This window comes from Colossoma macropomum, unplaced genomic scaffold (assembly GCF_904425465.1).
Source record: "Colossoma macropomum unplaced genomic scaffold, Colossoma_macropomum, whole genome shotgun sequence".
NCBI classification, from domain to species: Eukaryota; Metazoa; Chordata; class Actinopteri; order Characiformes; family Serrasalmidae; genus Colossoma; species Colossoma macropomum.
Genome location: NW_023494806.1, coordinates 16,800,149 through 16,817,756, shown reverse-complemented (window position 1 = coordinate 16,817,756; position 17,608 = coordinate 16,800,149). Strand labels below are relative to the sequence as shown.

The following is a 17,608-nucleotide window of genomic DNA, read 5'->3' as shown; positions in this document are numbered from 1 at the left end:
TGTCAGTGCACACTTTTATTTGCTAGCTGTCCTGTTTATGACACTGTTCTGTTTCTCTTTTGTGATTCTTGGATTTGTCCCTTTGGCTAAGTCTACCTGTGTATTTGCTCCTTGATTATGACCCTCGTTTGTTTATCTCATTCTGTTTTCGCCTTCGCCCATGTGTTGTGTTTTGTTGGTCTGGTTTCTAACCTGGTCTTGTGTTAACCCTGTTACTTTGGCTAATCCTCTTTTTTTAACAAACCCTATGGTTTATTTTTGTCTGCGGATTCATCAACCCAGCGTTACAAAACCTAGTGTTGTTCTTACACTGTGTGGTGCTATTATAGAAGGATGCTCACCTACGTCAGTTTAACCACATGGCTGTTTTTACTTTTACCTAAAAGAGGTGATGAGTGATAAGTAGAGGAGATCATTCTTGTAGCCACTGGGACTGATTACTGTGTCCAGCTGTCCAGGCATTGACCTTGCTGTGCTTGTCCATGACACATGATATAAAGTGCTTCTGACCACATAAATTAAATCTATATATCCTTTTGGCTGCATTGTCCCAAATCCATTCCCTGTTTTAATTCACACACATCCATTTTCTCACAAGCATGGGCCATGTGGACCTCCGTCAACAACACGAGTGAATGACTCCAGTATCTCAGATTAAAAACTGTTTTTTAGTGGTGCGAACAAAAAAAGAACAATTACCCAGAATGCTGAGTAAAAAGATGGAGGCTATATCTGAATACTCAAATGTGAAATTGGAACCTGAACCAAGTCCAGCACATGCTTTAGGAATGACGTTCGAACCCCACCAAACCTGATGCAAGCAGTTTGTTCTTATAAGGTGAACAAATATCTCCAGCAGAGCTGAAGAAGTGATGAGTGAAAGGTAGAGGTCATCATACCTGTAGCCACTGGGACTGATCACTGTGTCCAGCTGTCCAGGCATTGACCTTGCCCTGCTTGTCCAGCCGGGCTTTGCCAGGCTCCCAGGTGAACATGTCCATGTTGAGCGTTCGGAAGATGCTGGATGCCGTGATCTGGTAATCCTGAATGTGGCCAGACTTCATCCCCAGTGGCTCGGAGCATCCTGCAGAGTTAATAGCTTATAATTAGCTCCGGGTCTCCGCTGCATTGTGGAAAGCTGAATGTCAAGCATGGAAATCGACTCACGCTTCAGGAGGTCTTATAGCTCCTTTGCTACATTCTAAAGGTACTTAAATGAGTCTTTGTGGCTGAAAATGCTTTGTAGGGGCAAATGGTCACTTCTGGAGCCAAGTGCAAGCAGCCATGTGAATGACTGTTTTATCGAGTCATTGTATGCACCAAATTAATGCACATCCACACTAGTGTTTAACAGTTGGGATCATCTATTCACATTATGTTTTTGTCTTAACCCCTTAAAAGGCCAGGGCCCATCAGTGTTACACACCTCTATAACCTAAGAATAGCTCAACCAGTTTGCATTGGAGTCCCTATAGTTACGGAATAATAAGCCTTAGTATGTAATACGTCTGGAATTTTAAGGGGTTAAAATATCTGCTCTGAGATTTGATCATCACTGGAATTCTAAATATTGATTTTAATGCTCCAAGATATACAGATTTTAGAACAATATACAACTTTGTTCATCATTCTGAAAACATCAAAAATTTTTAACAAACAGTTCTTGGTTGGTTTATGATCACAGTGCTTGTACAGTTGTTTGTAAAGATTTGAGGTTTATTTGTTTTACAGAAACAATTTGGGCGATTTGGGTGACTACTGACTTCTAGTTTTTGTTAGCAATGTTGGCCTCGTAGCTCCAGTTCTAAACTAAGGAAACAACATTTGGACTTCAAACATGTCTTGGCTAATTAGCTACATCTAGGATAAGTGAAGAATTGGGCAAATCTGATGTATTGCTAAGCTATTTGTTTAAGGCTGTCTTTCTGCTGTTTGGGTTCACATAAGAAATTTAATTATTGAGAATTACCCATCACAGCTGACTAGGAGACAGACTTGGAGTCTGTTTCATTTCTGACCTTTATTAAAGTATATCAATCAATATCGCGGGTTATTGGAATTTGGAATTCCCTAAAATTTATATCAGCATTTCTTTTTGGACATGCCCTAGCTTGGAATGAGTTCTGAGAAAATAAGCTGCAGAAAAATCACTGTGCAGTCTGACCTGTGAGTTCACAGCCCAGCAGCTCCATGCGCAGAGTGCAGTGTCTCCGGCAGACCTGTGGGTAGATCCTCACATACTGGGCCTCGATGGGTGGCGTGAAGGAGTTGGCCGAGGGAGTGTTGTTATCGACGTTTCCCCGGAAGATCTGCATGTGGTCAGCCAGACAGAGATTTCAGTCTTCATAATAAACATACCACAGCTACACTTGTGGTCAGAGATCTAATTTATGTCACTGTCATAAGAACACCTCATAAGTCCATTATTTTTCCAGCGTGTATTTTGTACACCACTCAAAAACGCCACTCCTTTGCATTGTATGAGCACAGTTGATATAAATTGATACACTTGGACAAGGAAGGGGTCCTCAAAGGAAACTAAGTGGAAAAAAAAAAAAAGTTTCCAAACCTGGAATTTCAAAAAATGGTTAAAAGGTATAGAGATAAAATGGGACTTCTAACAACAGTGCAAGTCTTGGTAGACCACCAGAACTGTCCCCATCAGATAAACAACACTTAAAGCTTTCGTTTTTGAGAGAGGAGAAAATCAAGCTCCACTTTTGCTTCAGGTGGGAAAACATCCACAGGTGATCCTGTCCATCCTTCCACTGTGAGAAGATACCTCAAAGCTTCAGGTGTTCTCAGAACAATGAACTGGTCACCCCAAAGTCCAGACTTCAACATCATTGAATTGGTTTTAAAAACTTGGATCATGAGAAGGAAAATATTTAACCAAGTTCTAAGACTGAACTTTGAAGTTGTGGAAAAATATCCCTGCAGATTCTTTTGAAAAAAGAAAAAAAAAAAGTGTTTCTCTTAAATAGAAAGGCAAAGAGCAAACACACTAAAAACTGAACAGATGGGTATTTAGTCGTTGAGACTTGTGTAACGTTTTGTTGAATTTTTGTTTTCTGCTTTTCACTAAAGCTGAAAAGCAAATTACTTGTATTCTGTGACCATTTGACTGACTAAATGGGTGGTCTCTGACTTTTGCACAGTACTGTGTGTAGAATTTCTTCAGGTCTGTTGGAAAAGCACCCCAGATAGCTTCTCATGGAGCTGCTTGAGAGAATGTCGAGAGTGTGCAAAGCTGCATCAAGGCAAAGGGTAGAAGTATCTAATCTAAGAAAAGTATCTGAGCAACTAAAGAAAATTATATAGGTTTGATTTATGTAGCATTTTTAATAACTAAATCATTTCATCTGTTACTTCTGGAAAATAGTAAAAAAAAAGAAACCCTTCTATTAGTAGGTGTGTCCATTTAAGAAGGTACTTTAGGCTATTATATTATTTGTCACAATACAAATTACCATATACTTTACATATTGTTGAAAAAAATGGCTGTTAGCCTATGGGAGCAATGCCCCACTATTCCTCAGTACTTTACTGTCAAAGAGCCCATAATGACTTCATCCTAGTCCACCCTGCGTCCGGCGCGCCACGATTGAACAAATAAAACTGACACGGGACAAGAAAAAGAACATCCTAGACAAAAGCAGACAATGATACAGCAGAGAGTAGCCATCCCCTCCCAAAGTCATTAGAGGAGATCATAAAAAATACCAAAAGAAAAAAAAACTATGAGTGGGAATTGAGTGCGGGTAATAGAAAACGAAGGGAGGGGTCCCGTCAAAAATGATGGAGCATCACACGTCCTCGGTGGCCCCCTGTGGCTCTCCTTCATCCCCAAACAGTATAAAAAATCCAATCTGAAGAGCTATTAAAGCGAGAGGTGGAGGAGGGGGGCTGGGGGTTGAAGTGGTGCGAAAGACTAGCCGGGCCGCTAATTAAAAAGGCATCTCACCATATCCTCGTCCGTGCCCTTGACTTTGTACGTCCTCCAGGTCTTTCCGTCGTCGCTGGAGGCCACTTTGTAGGACTTGACGTACTCTGGGCTGCCGATGCGCTTGGCCCCCTGGGTTATCAGCCCCGTGACCCGCATCCTTCTCTGCAGGTTTATCTGGGCACAGAGAGAGAGAGAAACAGAGAGAGGTAATCAGCGGTGACCTTCTCACGTAGGCTCACCAAAGGGCAGACTAAAAAGAGGGAGAGGGGGAGATTAGCGGAAAGAGGCAGATGCATGGAGCCTCCTTGTCATTTGCATATGCAACATAGCCCTGTAATTTAGAGTCTATACATTCAGTGCCAGTCAATTATAACATCCAACATTTTGACACCTGTCATTAGAATTACCAGTAATGGTAACACAACAGTGTTACATTACTAGACATCATATATCACGACAACGTATGACAGCACATGACATCTGCCATGACATGTTTATGGTATCATTATGCAATGTTATGTAGTGAGATTCAAGTAAACTGTTACAGCTGGCAGCTTACACAACTTTGCAATCTACAACATTTAAAACAACAACACTACATAACATAGCACTTCACAGACATAAACAAGCCCTGGCCCCCAAAACAAACCCTCATGTATCTCCAGTAGTCTTATTCTATAACCCAGCAAAGGTACCACACAAGCCAGGCTTGACATAAAGCTTGGTAGTAACAAATATGTACACCTCAAACATTTTTTGGTTCAAAGCTAAAAACACTAAATGATTTACGCTTTGATTTACTTACAGCTCTAATCATGACCCTGGTTTGAACAAAAAATATAGTTTCAGTTCAGTGAAAGTTGCTGAAACGTCAAAAATGTGTTGTTTGACCAGAAACTGTTGTTAAAAAGCTGCATATTTGGCTGTCACAAGGAATTATTAATGAATAAACAATGACTACAGGTATTCATGTTTACTCAGTACTACTTGCACACACCATTCTTTTCTATACTGAATATTTTTCCATGAGATGTAACAAGTCAGAACAAGCTGTTGCTGATTGGTTGTGAACATGTCATTGTCATGTGAAAGTGATGTACACAGTTGTTAGTTCTCATTAGTTAAACACAACTTAATGACTTGTGCTGCAACCACATTTAGTAAAAGGATAGTTTGAAACTAACTAGTGTTGATCAAGCACTTAGTAAAAACAGACAATGGAAAAATGGTACACAATGGTACAAAATGGTCCAACGCTCTAAAGTTTTCTATTCGCCAACAAAGAAAACCATGCCCACTACTTATTAAAATCCCAGGCTCATTGCACCCTTAGGCTTATTCAGTAACTACATGGACTACATTGCAAACTAGATGAGTTCTTAAGTGGGTCCTGGCCATATAAACGAAGAAATAAATACATGGAAAAACTGTTGTGGGCAGCATACAAATATATTTGTCCATACATAAGCACGGGGCCTTGCACTTATGGTGAAGTCTCAATCCATCTCATTCCAAACTGAGTCAACACATACACTGTCATCCTTGAGCACACAGCAGGAGCATACAGCAGAAGCGTAAGTAATGGAGCTTTGATAACAACTCCCACGCCGTTTGTGCGCCACATCTCGTCTGTCTTACTTATAGGAAAATGGCTAGAGACCCTGGGGACTGCATTGAGGCATTTAGTCTACCTTCAAACAGCAAGTGAGAGCAGTCAGTCAAGGCTAGCGGTGCCATGCCTGAGGTAAAACTCTGTCTCTGAGCTACCTGAGATGAGGGGGTGGGGATTATCCAACTGTGCAGAAAGAGAGAGGGAGGGAGAAAAAGGAGAAGACAACAACATCTAGCTGGTGCTGGATAGTTGACAAAGTTCATTGTCTTGATATTTTCAAAAATATTGAACAGTATCATGATGTCAGATGATAGCATTAACAAAGTTAATGAGCCGCTGCTTCCTGAGTGCAGACTGTACTAAGATTTACAAACCTGACATACTTCTTTGGGTATTTTACTATTTTGTTCTGTTTTTTTTTGTTTGTTTGTTTTGTTTGTTTTTTCCCACCAAAATTAACTTTTAAGAACATTAAGAATATTAGAAAATAAGAACATCTGCCAAGGTGGAAGGGTAAAACTGACCAGTGACTCTGACTGCCACAGTGCCAGCAGCACTTCATTGTGTAAACAGACTCTTATTCACTGCCAGTTTGAGTTGTTTGGCTTATATGAGGGGGTATCAGGTTGGTATTAGTACAGTTTTTTTAGAAATATGAGTAAATGTGCATGGTATCAGATGGATGTCTGGTACTAGTATTGGTATTGATGCATCCCTAATCCTGTTCAACTCAACAAAAAAGGGCCAAAATCTCTCAATCAAAATAACCAGTGTTGCTCTTTATTCATCAGTCAATAGTACATTAATGCTCCATATCTATAAGCATAAACAACGAAATAAGTTGATGGCCTTTTTTGTTATAGATTAGATGATCATGTAGTTTGTAACCAGATTACATTTCTTGACTAATCTACTGAGCACTATTTATGCCTGTATATACAATATATCAGTCAACGCTATGTCTTGTGCTTTCCAACAGACAGTTATGAAATAAAGGCAAAGTAATAGTTGTGATGGTGAAGAGTGACTTGTTCCCATTGAGTGGAAAGATATGAGCATGTGTGTGTGAGGGAAAGTGTAAGTGTGTGAGAGCTCCACAGTCAGCTGCACTTGATGACAGCTAATTCACCCTCTTACAGCTCGTGATCAATGGCTCTGGGGCTTTTCACGGTCTGCACAAATCACAGGCTAGGTGTTTCTCTTCCATCCGAGCAATCTCGTCAGAGATGAATCAAAAGCCCATGACCACATGGCAAACAGACGCTAAACATGCATGCCTAAGACAAATACGTATCATTACGTCTCGGGACGCGTTTCCATCTGCTGTGAAGGGGATTATTTAGTCATTCCACAAGCCTCTTGGGCTTCTTAAAAATCCAATTAAAGCTATGGTGTGTAGGCTTGACATGTTTGGTAGTAAGTCACATGCTGCTGGATCGCTGTTAGTCACACTGCCAGCTACTTGGCCTGCTCCAGTGAGATTTTCTATGTGAATTCACATCTTCACTTTTTACTGCTGCACATCTATAGCAATGAAATAACATTCATTTTTTGCTAATGGCTCAACAGAAAATTCTGCTAAGACTACATGACACCTACATAGGCCTTTCATGACAGCTTACATAAACCTACGTAAACATTTCTTATTCCAACAAGCAGGAGAAATCATAAAATGCTGCTTCTGTCCATTTTGATGTCATTACGCTTCAGGCAGTGTTGGAATAAACCTTTATAAATGTTTACATATGATTAAAAAAACAGCAGCAGCAGAATGTCAGAAAAAAAAAATAACAGTAAAAGTAAGTTTTCTCAACAAAAAAATCTGTAAAATTTAATTTCTTAGAAATACAGCTTTTTGCTATAATTCAACAGTTTCACTAGTTATTCTGACATACAGTATTCCATTCCATCATAATAACAGCAACAACAACTGCTCAAATAAGTGCAAATGTGAAATAAAGGTGATCATTTGTTTTTGTTAATTTACATTCAATTGATGTAAATTAACAACAGCAGTGTTAAAATACAGTATATGTATGGTTTATTTACATTCATTTAACCCTTTGTTTTTTTATCCAAATACCTTTTTTTTCAGAGTGTATGTTTATCAGTTGTGATGAAAGGCTCATGTAGGTGTTAGATAGCCTTCTGAGTGCTGCCCTTTAGAAATGTGAAAACTACTTTATTATAGCTTTTACTGTATCCAATCATAAAATAATGTTCCCATAGGAAAACCAAATACAGGATATTGCTTTACAGTTCACAATCTCTTTGACAAAACTGAATGGGATTCAACACCACATGGAGTTATGAATAAGGGCCATGACTGAAGTTCCTCCTCATTCCAATCTAACTTCCTTCCATTTCCTGAGACAAAGTTTTTGCACTCAATCCCCATTTACTTTCTTTCCTATTCCTCAGTCTCTCACTCCTGCTTCTGCTCATTAAAGGGGGTCTTCCCTCCTACAGGCATACAATCAACAAAATATTAAAGGCATGATCTGAGCAAATTTGAGATAGATAGATCTTTCCTGACCCATTTCATTGAAATTCTTTAGAAACTATTTGAAATCTTTGCCTCAGTGATGATGTTGTACCTCAGTGCTGTTAACCAGAGGTAACTGCAGGGGAAAAAAGAGTAGATAAAAGGCTTTGGCTGAAATTAATGCATCATTGCTTTTATGCATAATACACAAACAGGTGAACAGAGTAGAGGTGAAAACAAAAATTTATAGAAGGTAGCCAAGGGGATCTTTTGGTCACTGCAAAAGACCTGAGGCTGCCCCTTCAGATGAGTTAATGATCCTAAAAAGCTACTACTAGAGCTAGATGGTGATGACTCATGAGCTTCTATGCAAGATTTTTTTCTCTTCTGTAGATAATGCGGCAATGTGTCGTGGTAACATTGAGTATCTGTAAGAAATATCTATTCATTATTGTTGCTAGCTGATGCCAGGTACAGCAGTTAGCCTAGATACAACCATGTTACCTCTGTCTTCTCAATCATGTTAAGGCACTGTTGTTTCACACTATCAAAGTATAATGTTTTCTCAAAAATATTAATCACAAATATGAGCAGAACTGTGGCACTTTACAGCTCTGTTAAAACCATTAACAGCTTTTTTACTGAACGGTTGGCCTGTATTTTTTTATCCATGACATTCCCTAATGCAGCATAACACATTCCCAAATAGCAATTTCAGTATTTAAGTGGCATCTGAAATGGCTAATTGATTACTGGCATTTATGTGCATATCCCCCGTCATAGCTCAAACATTTCTCAGACATCACAAACAATGTCATTTCCCATTTAAACCTCTTCAACAACACTCATCTCATTGGATTCCCACTGCTTTTCCTTATAAATGAACTGTATGTAAAAGAGAAATGAACTATGATCTCCATGCATGAATCTTAGTGACTTGGATATCTCAGAACGTGTCCTCTTCTTCATATTTCTATTGCTGTCAAGGGACAATAGTTGTCTGACCCCAGATGATACATAGTTAAGTAGTTGTTTTCATACACACTTTCCCATTTGTATGAAGATACATGTTCATATACATGCAAACTACTGTGACTGAAGTATTAATGATAAAATGATACATTTTTTGATGAATGATTTCTATTAAGCAGACTTTCATGACTGGAGACATGAAGAACTGAGTTAGCTGTTAATCTTTGCAGCCACTCAGGCCAGGAAGATACATATAGACCTGATATATGTTGTTCATAGGCTACAGCTTTATCATTTGGGATTAATGCTTCATAACAGTGTTATAAATTAAACATGATGTGGCCATATTTGTCAGTGTAGCAAGTCCTTGTCTATGTTGAGTAATGTACTTTATAAAACATCTCATGTCGTCTTGCGATTATCAACATTTTTATTGTGTTGTGCTGATCATGCAACCAGTGTAGTAGGTTTGTAGTGTACTAGTATTATGGAGCCAAAATCTGCATGTTTTTCTACAGTATCTATTGTTGATATCTACTGTGCCAAGCTGACTTTCACTGCTTTTGCAAAGAGGCCTTCAATTTTTAATTACTCTATGCTTATTAATCTAAATTTCCTTTGGCGCTGCCTCCCTAAAACCAAAACAACGGCGGCCAATTAGACAGGCGTGACTAAAAGGCCATAGCATTGGTAATTGGAGTGATGCATCAAGGCCATAATGGCCACAGATGTTGGAGTCACTTCACCTAATAGTGATGCATCCACACTTGCAGAAGGCGAGCGATGGCAACATCTGCCGCCGTGACATTCGTCAGTTTTGTGGAAATTGTTTGGGCCGCAGATGACTGACACAAAACGGCTGCGGCTCCCAGAGGCCGTCCATCAGCCTGACATGCAGTCATGCGAGAGTCGTTTAGCAATCATCATCTCAATTCTTCAGCCACTGGGGGAGATGGGAAGGGGCGGCAGAGTGGGCGTGGGCTGAGGAGGAGGGAAAGCGAGAACCTTATATATACAGATGTACAGAGGTGGGTGGAGCAGCCTTAAAACCACACACAAGTAAAGGTATTGCTACTTCATTGTCAGGCTCTTTTTTTCATTGAGTTAGTAACAAGGATGCACATCTGGAGACAACTTGTTGTCTGCAAGCGCTGCAAAGAAGGATACACCCTCTAAAACCCTCTCCCAAATTCCTTGAGTCTGCACTCTTTTAACTTCCAGAGCACAATCAATAACACAAGCAAAACAAGCTAACCAGTGAAACGCTATTGTTAGCTAATGGAACTGTTTTTCTCTGCAAATGACACACATAAAAATGTTTGCTTGGAGTCTTTTTTGTGGGTGACTTCAGCTGTGGTAATTTACATTCATGAGCTAACATCAGACTTGTTCTCCGTTAGACAATGTTAACAAGTGCTTTTGAAATTTTACATTCACTTTGGCCCCATTTCAATTCTTTTTTAACATACCCTCACCCACTTTGCCACACCACTCGGATGTGCATCATTCCTATGTTACACAAGTGGCCACTCAATACAGAAAGAGGGGGAGGGACAGTGAGCGAATTATACAAAAAGAATGCACTCACTCTTGGCAGGTTAGCCTCAGTGAGCTAATCAGCTAGCCATGCAAACTTTGCAAAGCAAAACATTTTTTAAGAAGTTTGAGCTATAAACTTGTCTGCCTATAAAGTTGGAGTACAACTGTGGTGTAACACCTTTTTTTGTTTTTGTTAGCTATGTAGCCTTTAGCATGCTAGCGAGCCAGCTATCAGAGTGAAGTAATGAAGTTGTATCAGCAGTTGTGTATAACAGGTAGACTTATTTAATCTAAAGTCCAGCAAATCGAATGTTTGAAATGGTAAGTATTTTAAAATAGTTGATATGGCTTATAAACAGCTTAGTCCACCATTATTTTGGGGTTTGAAAAGGAAAATATGTCAGGTCACAATGATTTCTGGGCAAGTTCTGCTACTGAAGTCAATACTGGTGTTTGCTCAATCTCTCGCCCCTCCAAGGGCTCATCTAACACCATGTGTAGTTCTAAAGGGATGGCCAGAGTGGCCAATGCCTATCCTGAAATGTGACTGGCCACCCCAGATACCACCCCAGGGTCATTGACTTCCACCTCGCTGTGGGGTGGGTGTTTGCGCCTTTAAGAGGAGAGTTATTTGCTGTCAATGGAACAACTCTACACCCCTGTGCTCACACATTCATCTCCCCTGCAATGCTCCCCCCTCACACATTCTCATTGTGAGCACATGTCTATCGGTTATTAGCAAAACAACTCTTCAACACTTCACCCCCTGCTCTCACTTTCTTGTAGCGAATAGTATTGGCAAACAGCGGAACTGATACGGCACCCCTCCACTCGCACTTACAAACATGCACCCCCCCTTCCCTGCTACAGGAGCATTGAAAATGAGCCACCAACTGCCACCCTGCCGAAACTCCCCGTCACTCATTTGCCACCCCTGGTAAAATTCTTTAGAAACGCCACTGTCTAACACCCTTCACTTCAGCTAATAAAGTACTGGAACAGCCCTTAAGATGGTGCTGGGGATTCCCCCAAGGGGAATTGATGAGTCCAAGTGGACGAGGGCTTGAAACTGGGGGTTTGTTCCCACCCTAATACATCTATATTCCCAACCACATTCAGCCCAGAATTCCTCAAGGTTGTCCCCACACATTCTCGTTTGGCCCTCATTGAGTAGCACCACTAGGTTTTTTTTAGCTCAGCCAAAGTTACCCATATTGGGATGATTTGTTTTTACCAATCTATCATTTAAATGTTCAAGGAAATCTTACTCTACCTTCTAAGTACAGAAATCTTATGATTGTGTATTATATTTTTCTATTTAAATGAATGTGAAAACAACAAGATGCTACACAATGTATGTAAAGCAATGCAATTAGAACTTTGTGTAAAGGCAACGTGGACATGATCATATGTGCTAAGGGGCAGTGTCCAACATAATGTACAAAAGTCTCAAGAATAAATACTCACTTCACTGTTTTTGTAATATTTTGCAATAATGTCGTATAAATGTTTGTAACATAGCTTCTCTTCTGCCAGCTGATCCTTGAGCTACTCCTTTTGCTTTAAAGCTCCAACCAGAAACCATAAAAAGCTAGTACAGTATGGAAAAGTAAAATTCAGACTGAAAGCAGTGATTTGTAAATTAGTTTTGACCTGCATTACATTGATAATAATACAACAACACATTATTTGAGGTTACCTTTATTGTTGTTGTTGTTGTTGTTGTTGTTGTTGTTGTTTTCAAAATAAACACAGTAACACTGTAATGTGTGCAGAATGTAGTTTTGCATTCTCTTGTTGAAATACTCAGGTGCATCTCTGGAAAAGATGTCATCTTGAAGGCAGCATATGTTACTCCAAAATCTACTTTTTGCATTAATGGTCCCATCACAGAAGTGTAAGTTACCTTTGCCAAAGGCACTGACACACCCCTATATCGTGACAGACTCTGGCTTTTGGACTTGATGCTATTAACAGTCTGGATGTTCATTTTTAGCATCCATTTCTTCAACAAAGACCTAAAACACTGATTTGTCTGACCACAATATGCATTTCCATTGTGTGATGGTCTGTCCCAGATGTGTCTGAACCCAAAAACTGACAGCGCTTCTAGACATGGTTAACATAATGCTTCTATTTGGCACAGTAAAGTTTTAACTGGCACTTGTGGATGTCACTATGTATTATAGTGCTGGACCAAGGTTTGCCAAAGTAATCCTGAGCCCATGTGGTTATATCACCTAAAGATAAATGATGGCTCTTGATGCAGTGCCATCTGAGGGATTGAAGAGCACAGTTTTTCTGCTTAGGCTTGTGCCCTTGCCCTTTATGCACTGAAATTCCTCCAGATTCATTAAATTCTTTTTAAATTTGCGTTTTCCATAATGTCCCAACTTTTTCTGATTTGGGGTTGTAGTTGTGGTTTGGGTCGGGTTGTTTGCAGCTCATCTCGCCCTACTCGATTGCCAATTAGCATTTGCTTGATGCACAGCTTTTGCTTGACATGTAGTTGAGTTTTTCTGGTGTGCATATCAGATGAGAAGTTGCACTGCATGAAATTAATATTAATGCATTCAGATCTACAGAATACTGATGAATTTCCAGCAAGAACATCAAACGATCTAACTATCTGTCCTGTCTTCATTTACCAAAACAAATACACCAACACAAAATGGCTCTTCTGATGTGAGAATTGGCTCCAACAATTAACCTTAAACAACCTTACAGAACCAAAGAGCTGCCTGCTATACTTTTTTTCATGAAATTCACATCAATACTTCAATGTTACTGTTAAAAGTATTGCTAGTGAATGAAGGCTCGAGTAGAAGTGAAAGTATCTGCAAAAACTCAACTTGAGCTAAAAAAAAACAAAAAACAAACAAACAAAAAAAAACTAAGGACTAAGCTATAATGTTGTAGTTCATCCATGGAGTCCATAGATTCATGCTGTTGGTGCAAAACTCTGACTGTACCATCTATGGGCCTTAGCAGAAATTGAGATTCATCAGACCAGGCTACGTTTTTCCAGTTTTCAACTGTCCAGTTTTGGCTCCCACTGCAGCCTCTGCTTTCTGTTCTTGGTTGGCAGAGGTGGAACCCGACATGGTCTTCTGCTGTTGTAGCCCATCCACCTCAAGGGTCAATGCAGTGTGCATTCAGAAATGCTCTTCTGCTCACCACAATTTTACAGGGTGGTTATCTGAGTTACCATAGTCTTACTGTTATCTTGAACCAGTCGGCCCATTCTTCATTGACCTCTCTCATTAACAAGGCATTTCTGTCAGAACTGATGCTCACTGGATGTTTTTTCTTTATTGCACCATTCTGAGTAAACTGTAGAGGTGGTGGTGTATGAAAATCCCAGGAAATCAGCAGATGTAGAAATACACAATCCAGCCCATCTTGCGACAATTTTGTCATGGTCAAAATCACTGAGATCACATGTTTCCCCCACTCTGATGGTTGATGTGAATTTGCTTCTTGCTTCAGTCATCACCAAGTACAATGTGATCCATCACACTGCCACTCTGCCTCAACTCTGCAGTTTGAATTCAATCCTGAATCAGCCTTAGTGTAATACAAAATGAGTCCTCTAACATAATAACCCATTCTACAGTCTCCCTCTCTGCTCTTCAATGTGAAGTTAACTAAATCACGAAATCGAAACAGGGTTAACCAGCACGTTGAGTCAAAAATGTGACAAAATCCACTGAGTCATTTTAAGTTGTTTTCAGCTTTCTTCATATATCCACGTTTGTCAGTGTGGTGGTGATGCGGTTTAGCAGGCGTGCTATCATATACTGCTCTTCAGAGAGAAATATGTCCCCACAGGGGGTTTCTGGTGCTTCTCCAAAGGTTTGGTTGCTGCTGGTGTCTACAGGGATCATTTTCAGTCAAGCGTGGTGCACAGAACTGCGAGCTGGCAGCCATGAGAGCATACAGTACACGCCTACACAGCACATTAGCATTGGTTTTCTCGCAGGTTAGTGTGTGCCTATGTGTGGGTGAGTGTGTATTTAGCGCCTAGTGGGGACGAAATAGTCCCAAAATGATGATGAAAACACCAAGTGTTTGACATTATGGAGAAATCTGGTTTATCCTCATTAGAAAAAAAACACACATTATTTTATTTGAAGAAGCAAATGATTGATTATTGTAGTTTACCTTTGGGTCAGGGACAGCTATAGCATTATTAGCTACAGTACTACAGAAGTCAATGGAAATATCTCACAAAGACAGCAATACTTGTGTGTGTGCATAGAGAGAGGGACAGACAGAGCGAGGGATGTGTCATGATGAAGAAACATGAAAAAAAAATTCTATATTTAATGGATGTTTTGTTTTCAGCCATCTGTTCTGAGAATGAATTACTGTAACTTCATATATAAAACAAACAGGGATAAATTATATGGATGGAGTGCAGGTAAGAGATACGTTGGCTCTTAGCATATTTTACATATGCTGGGTCTAGTATATGAATAATTTCAGTCATACTTCATTTAAATGTTCTCCTATAGCTTATCTACAAACGCTTACAGTGCTTACAAGGTGTCTTCATATAATTAATGTTGTTCTTGTGGGCACTCAGTATGCATGTATGATATAGGCTATGAATAACTGAATGATTACATGCACTTCAACAGAATTTCTCCCCTTTATAAATTGGGTGGTCCTAATCATGGGTAAAACTAATAAGATTCAAGCTTACCAATCACAAGGCTGATGTTGCATATCCCTCCCAAATCCACCCTTCATTTATTTTAGTGTTGCACTGATACTGATACTGTATCAGTACTGTATACTTAAATGCAGTATCAGTATTTGTGGTGGGGACACTTATACCTTTGACCGACACTACAGGGCGATTTCAGACACACACATGCTCTGACGTGTGCATGCATGCCAGTAGACAGAACTTAACAACAGCGGTGTGGGATGACAAGCTGCAGTAAATGTTCATGGCAAAATCTGTAATGGCAGTATTTCGTGGCAAAAACACACTAATGGGAGCCCCTTACCTGAATGGCTGATACAGGATGCTTTCAGTAATCACTTGTTTGCTGCTGTCTAGTTACTTACAGTCTGAGTTAATGGATGTCCAGATTCTTGTTGAGAAAGTGAACATTAGAGAGACATGTGGATGAACCGCCATACTCTGGGTATAATGATAGACTTTAGCCCTGATTTAGCCTTTTGCATAGCTGCTTCCAGTAGCCCCACCTGCGGTGTGCCTCCATCGGTCAGCTGCATGACTCAGCAGCGGGGTCTCTGGGCCTACGCTTCAACCAAGCTAGAAAACAATGCTGAAAGTCACTGCTACCACAGTATGAATGACGGTGATATTTACTAAACTCGGGCGGAGTCTGACACTTGGAGATGCAGCATGAGTGGACGAGATACAACATTCAGCACCGTTTTTGCCGAGCCAGAGAAAGTGCCGTGTGTTTCTGTGTAAACACTTCAGGTTTATCTATGTATTGTTAAGTTCTGTTTTTAACTATTTTGCATAATAAAGATTTTTTTTTTTACATTTATCTATGCTTTCAAATATGGATCTTTTAACTAATTGTATAACTAGATATTAGAGATTAGAAATTAGACATAGGATTTCCCACTTGCACAGGGGAAGGGGAGGGCTGGAAATGCAAAGTGAAAAAAACAGAAATTTCCAAAACTAGAGTCTGAAATAATGATTAAAAGATGCAGAGAAAATGGGACTCTTAGCCATAAAAGACCAAACAAGTTCACCATCAGATAAACAGCATTTAAAGCTTTCATCTTTGAGAGGAGAAAATGAAGCTCCACTCTTTCTTCAGATCTGAACAAAATCACAGCTGTTTCTGGCCATCCTTCCACTGTGAGAAGTCAACTCAACTAGACAAAGAAGAAGAAAAATTGCAGACAAGCTGCTGGAGTCCAGACCTCGACATTACTGAATTTATACTATTACTTGGATTGTGAGAAGCAGAAAATGCAACTAATCTTTAAGATTCAGAGCTGAGGAAAAAAAAATGCAGATTTCTTTGAAAAACTGAAAGGCTGGCTGCAATAAATACTAAACACCATGTGTATATATATATATATATATATATATATATATATATATATATATATATATATATATATATATACTATGATAATGTAGTGAGTTATCTGCTGAGATCTGATGCTCGATATCAGCACGGGTTTGTTCATATGTGTAGGGTTGAATGCTTGATTGGTGTAGCGGGCTGGGGTCTTGGACAGAAGGATGCCAGCCAAGCATGCTCATTAGAATATCAGACCACAGCTTGGCAGTCAAGTCTGTTTAATGAATCCAGCTGGTCTTTAAGCAGTGTTTTATCTTTTTTTTTGTATTTTATTTTGTTCAATCAAATATAGCACTGAAGTTTGGTATCAGGCAAATAGCTTTCAAATTTTTCATTACATTCTCTGGGACTTTAAGGTCAAAGAGTGAGAGCTAGCTGTAGCGTCTGAATGAGATAAAGAGTCGAAATTTGAAAGATATTTAATTAAAGTTCAGTTAAAGACAAGGTAAGCATGAGTAAAGCGCAAAAAATGTGAAAATATCAAAATAAAGTATTACTGTTGAGTCATATTCACATCGTGGTATCAGCTTCACCTGCTGTAGTCTTGAGCAGTTCATGGCATTCAGTTAAAAATTCCTCTTCAGAACAGCAGCTCGTGTTTATAAAGGTGAGCGTTCCAGTCAGTGGTGTTGATCCGTCTTGGGCCTATGAGACATGAACTCCCTCCACTTACTATCTTTTGCCTCTAGTCTCCAGTGTTATTTGAAAGAGCCTGCATTACATCTGTCGCCTGAAGCACTACGCATTTCAATCCTGGTTGAGGCCTGGCTGGCAGAACGCGGATGTTTTTGTAGCTCAGAAGGCAATGTGAAAGTCAGAAGGTGGAGATACAGAAAATGCTGGGATAGGTTCTGATGTTCCGCCCCAGCTGAGACAGACCTTTGTGAGATAAAATGCAGGGAATCCAAGACAAGCGTACGAGCTAATTTTTACTTATATACAGGCATCGGTGGAAGAAGAACACT

The 17,608-nt window shown here is 39.7% G+C and overlaps 1 protein-coding gene across 5 annotated transcripts in view; it reads right to left on the bottom strand.

Annotated features, from left to right (window-relative positions):
- Positions 1–17,608, bottom strand: part of edil3a (EGF-like repeats and discoidin I-like domains 3a) — a 253,694-nt gene that overhangs the window by 68,294 nt on the left and 167,792 nt on the right. For all 5 annotated transcript variants that reach the window (XM_036598750.1, XM_036598752.1, XM_036598751.1 and 2 more), the window contains 3 exons: positions 3,965–4,120; positions 2,165–2,309; positions 900–1,084 (listed from right to left, as the gene is read on the bottom strand). In XM_036598750.1, coding sequence (XP_036454643.1) covers positions 900–1,084; positions 2,165–2,309; positions 3,965–4,120 — 486 coding nt within the window. The remainder of the gene's footprint in view (positions 1–899; positions 1,085–2,164; positions 2,310–3,964; positions 4,121–17,608) is intronic.